At 34.7% G+C, this 5,000-nt stretch overlaps 1 protein-coding gene across 1 annotated transcript in view; it reads right to left on the reverse strand.

Moving 5' to 3' along the window:
* Window positions 1-5,000, reverse strand: part of Ube4A (Ubiquitination factor E4A) — a 14,285-nt gene that overhangs the window by 7,635 nt on the left and 1,650 nt on the right. Inside the window, exons 2-6 of the mRNA XM_043013787.2 lie at window positions 3,889-4,042; window positions 2,706-3,027; window positions 2,235-2,562; window positions 853-1,073; window positions 352-564 (exon numbers count right to left, since the gene is read on the reverse strand). Of these exons, the coding sequence (XP_042869721.2) occupies window positions 352-564; window positions 853-1,073; window positions 2,235-2,562; window positions 2,706-3,027; window positions 3,889-4,031 (1,227 nt within the window). The 5' untranslated portion in view covers window positions 4,032-4,042. The remainder of the gene's footprint in view (window positions 1-351; window positions 565-852; window positions 1,074-2,234; window positions 2,563-2,705; window positions 3,028-3,888; window positions 4,043-5,000) is intronic.

Here is a 5,000-nt window from a genome sequence, read left to right on the forward strand (position 1 = left end):
CTCTTAATTATCTAAAATGTTCAATAAATGCTAATCCATTTCCTCTATCAGCAGATTTCTTTTACTTCAAGGTATATCAAATATAAGAAATGGAGAAAAATAATATACTTGTATCTCATATAGTAAATACAGATAGTAAGATAAATAGGTAGAGAGATAGATGGTAATATAAGCATACAGAATTATATATAGAGTTATAGATATATTTGAAGACATATATAAGAAGGTTATGTTTTGGTACTCATGAATTTACACAATATCTAACTCCAATATACAAAAAAGGTAAACAAAAAGAAAAAAATCTAGCAAAAAAAAAAAAAAAAAAAAAGCAAATTGAGAGAATTCCCTGACCTTTAAGAACTTTGCAGTCTTAAGGTCCTGAGTGAATGGCTGTGCTAACTGCAACATCACCACACCCAGATTGACCATAAAACCATCAGACACGTATACGGCAGCCGCCAGAGGATTTCCTCCCTGCACGTGCCACAGTCCAGCACGACCGCTGTTTGATTCCAAGCATGACTCCACCCATGTTAGGAGGCTATCTTTTGCTCTGGTTGATACCTGAATGATATGGAGAGAATGTAAAGTACTTTAAGACATTTTCCATATGAAATTTGGTGGCCAATGAGATACAGTCATAAACTAGATTTGTGAGTAATACGAGTGCTTTAGTTCCAGTTTCCAAGCAGTTGTCATCCTTAATATCTGGCCAAGAAATTGCTTTCTTCTATTCCAGTATCTCACATTTTGGAGTAAGGATGACAAAACTTGTTCTCCACTTTAAAAGACTAACTACTGATTTGAATTCAATTAAGACACATTCATTACAAACAAATACCCAACAATTACCTTCAAAAGGGAATAGAATATCTTATGAAGTCTGGCATTAATTGTGTTCTGCGCTATCCATATACTGTTCTCAGTGTCTTTGTGGGTGTGGTTGGGTTGTGAGGATGGCTTCTCAAAAAACTCGTACTGTCCAGCAGGATGCTTGGGAAGGCAGGAGATGGACAGGAGAGCCCCTAGAGGTGTGTTTTGATATCCTCGGCCAGAACGGTCTTGGGTTACTTCTGGCAAAAGGGTAAAAAAGAAAAAAAATTAATAGTAGTCTATTGATGAGTATGAGTAAGTTGACTAAATCAAATGATACCATTTACAGGTATTGCAAATATACATTAATATCTACACAATTATGAAATATTGCAAATACCAATTAAATAAATAATCCAATCCACTCAACCCATTCTAGGCAGGGGTAGATTTACTTGGCCAATCTCCAGAATGGGTTTTATTTCAGAATGAGGCAGTTTCATGTAACTTACCTTGACTTTTCCCACTGCTTTTTGTCCTCCCATAACACAGCAATACTTCTATCATACTGAGTATAAAGAAAATAATGAGCTGATTTGGACCCTATACTACAAATTTATTCAAGTGCCTGTCATTTGACACATATAAGTCACTCAATACAATAAAGCACAAAAACATGACAAACACAAAAACGGCTCTAGTTTTATAATGGGTGACTGAAAGAGAGTGGGAAAAGTCAAGACATATTGTGTGAAGCTGCCTTGCTCTGAAATAAAACCCATCCTAGAGACTGGACAAGCAAATATAGCCCTGTCTGCAATGGGTTAAAGTTATATACCAATACAAGTAGAGATGGGATTAACATAATCATGCAAAATAATATATAGCTTTTAGGGTTCAAGATAAACAAGAAAAAATGTAAGGAAAACAAAAAGCACTTTCTGCAACATGAACTTTTAGGTAATAATGTTAAATGCATATATATATATATATATATATATATATATATATATATATAATATACATATATATATATATATATATATATATATATGTATATATATATATATATATATATAATATATATATCTATCTATATATATATATATATATATATATATATATATATATATATATATATATATATATATATATATATATATATATATATATATATATATATATATATATATATCTATATCTATATCTATATATATATCTATATCTATATCTATATCTATATCTATATCTATATCTATATATCTATATCTATATCTATATCTATGTCTTGGATAACATAATCATTATTCAAGTCTAGTTCATTCCATAACTATTATCTAGAACATATAGACTATGTTGAAAACAAAAATAAAATGACAAGTAACAATCAATTTTGCAAAATGATAATAAAGAATACTTACTGTCTGGGGTTTTGGTGAGAAGTTCTGCCAAGTGAGGACATGATGCATAAAAGTCCAAAACATCCACAAGTTGATAGTCAACTGTCATGAGTGAACAATTCATTAGTTTTTTGGTGATATTAACTATAACTTCATCAAACAATGGAGGCACAGGAGTTCCCTGATCAGCAAGGTGATTGAGGAGTTTGAGAGTTAAGTCCTCGACAGCGGCCTCTCGACCCAAGCCTCTCAGCAGGATATCAATTAATTGGCGATCAGGCTGCTGTCCTCCATACAACTCTGGCTGTTCTAAGGCTGTGGCCAGGTTTGTTATAACAGCAGCTTGTACCTTTTAAGATAGGCAAATTTTCTGTTATAGACACAATTCTATGACAAATTTCATGAAATCTTATCAAATCAGCACAACATAATTGATCAAATTTGTATTTTGCTAAATATGTCTTTCACTTAAGATATATATCTTAAACCTACCTGTTGAGCCAGATGGAAGAGCGGACTACTACGAACTGCCCAACACCTATAGTACACCTCGCATAGATATACCACAACTTCAGACCTTGCAGCCTCTTCCCTCCCTCTGTTTCCATTGCCAACTAAGCAGGCATCTGGTGACTCTAGAAGAAGCCTTTCAAACATGACGAACTGGAGGGATTCCATGTCTAAGGTTCCTGCATCAGACAGTAGGACAAGGGGACGGGAGTGAGCTCCTTCCCTGGTTGTAACTAGGAGGAGACTCTCCAGGAAGGATGTTATAGCATCACCATCATCTGGGCTGGTTTTTGCAGGCTCCTCTCTGTAACATAAAGACTCCGTTGTGGTACTTCTGCTACAGTCGGGCTAATCACCTTCCCTTGGATAACAATTGCACTTTATACATGTTTCTTTTTATTTGTTTATTTTCACCTCTTCCAGGATATGTAAAAGAGTAATGTTTGTGAAAAAAACAATGTTCATTATATAAGAATGTCTAAGAATTATCACTATATATGTGCCTTATTTCTGCATTTATAGGAATAAGGAAAGAAGGTACTTTGGTGTTTGCAAAATACCTCCAAAAAGCTTCTACAATTTCCTTGTTACAGCAGGGTTGTGGCCTAAACCTTTACTTGGATATAATAAACTTGGATATTGAACTTATAGCTTCCTATTATATCAACAAGGGAAAAACTTATCCAACAGGGGAAAAAAAAGAAAAACAAGCATTCTTGTATCTGATATAATTCAGCTCTCCAGGGATCCCAAACTGAACTATGGTTCTGTTACTAAGCCAGAGCTAATGGTTTAGTGAACACTATGCTGCCTGATGTTTTTAAAATCTTGTATGCATCTTGGAGATTACTTGTGAGTCATCATAATGTATGACAATTTCAATAAGATCTGATTTTCTGCATTTCTGAAAAAATGCAAGAGAAAATGCTTTCTTGCTTTCTTAAGATATTTTTTTTTTATTCTCTTTATTACCAAAATCACTTGTCGCTCACCCTTCCCCCCCCTAGTAAACAAAGCTTACAAAGAAAGAAAGGGAAAAAAAAATAAAATAAAATAAACAATCCATTCCAACAATTAGCCAAGTTATAAAAAAGATAAACAAATGAATAAAATCCCCCAAGCATATTTACAACAGCCAAAAATAACAACAAGAGACACACTATACCTTTCCCCCGAATGTTGGAGTACGGACTGCGAGTCGTTGTTGTCGTCATTCTGTTGCTTCTGGTGTTCTGCCTGAAACTGCTCAGCTTCCTTTAAAGTACTGAACAGAGCAGCAAATGGGTTGCTTTGTAAATCCTTAGACATTGTTACACTACCTGGAATGTAAAGAAATGTTGTGTTAGTTTGGCAATTTGGTGATATGCTTAATCGCGCATGCAGTCTATAATCTATGTGTTTCTGTCCATTACACTTTTCATGGTAATTGTCAATAATAGGACCATGCAAAGATAGACAAAATTGGAGGACATTGCTTTAATAAGTTACCAAAATTAAATTCAGTGATATATAAATTAACCCATTGCGGACGGGTGTCATGACATCCATGAAGCAGGAGCTTTGGCCTGATGATGGCTATCATGACATACATGATGTTTGGGGATTTTGGATCCCTGTGTTATTCTATTGTGCTATGAGTAATGAGTGAGTGATAATGACAATTGCAGTCATAATTACTATAATTGCCGTAATGTTCCGGAAAATGGGTTTCACCTAACATCCAAAACCTAGATGGCACCACTATCTTCTAGCACCAGCAGGAGAGAGAGCCTTGAATGGCACTCATCTACAGTCTCTAGTAAGCACTATCTTCATAGAGCGATGGCACACAGCAAGTTGCCAACCTCTTGCTCTAAAGTACCGCAGATGAAAGATGTGCAGGAACAAGAAGAGGAAAGTGATGCAAACAATGCCCATGTCTACAATGTGCCCCTGTGCCAGTATGGATGCCTTTTACTGTGGCATATGTTTCCTTCCTCTTCCCTACCTCTTCAAGTTGTATTTATTTTGAATGGTTATATGTTTCATATTTGTTCATGAGAGTACATAAATACAAAAAGATGAAGTTGCTTTTTGTCCTCCCATAAAACAGCAATACTGAGTATAAAGAAAATAATGAGCTGATTATTAGTTAACTGCATCAATGACAGAGTTAAGTCCCTAAATACAGTAAAACAAACAAAAAATAAAATACAAAAATGGCTCTTGCTTTACAATGAATGACTAAAAGAGAGTGGGAAAAGTCAAAGTATGTTCCAGGAAGCTGCCTGGCTCTAA

This window comes from Penaeus japonicus, unplaced genomic scaffold (genome assembly GCF_977035675.1).
Source record: "Penaeus japonicus unplaced genomic scaffold, GWHDUDI00000001_assembly GWHDUDI00000018, whole genome shotgun sequence".
NCBI classification, from domain to species: domain Eukaryota; kingdom Metazoa; phylum Arthropoda; class Malacostraca; order Decapoda; family Penaeidae; genus Penaeus; species Penaeus japonicus.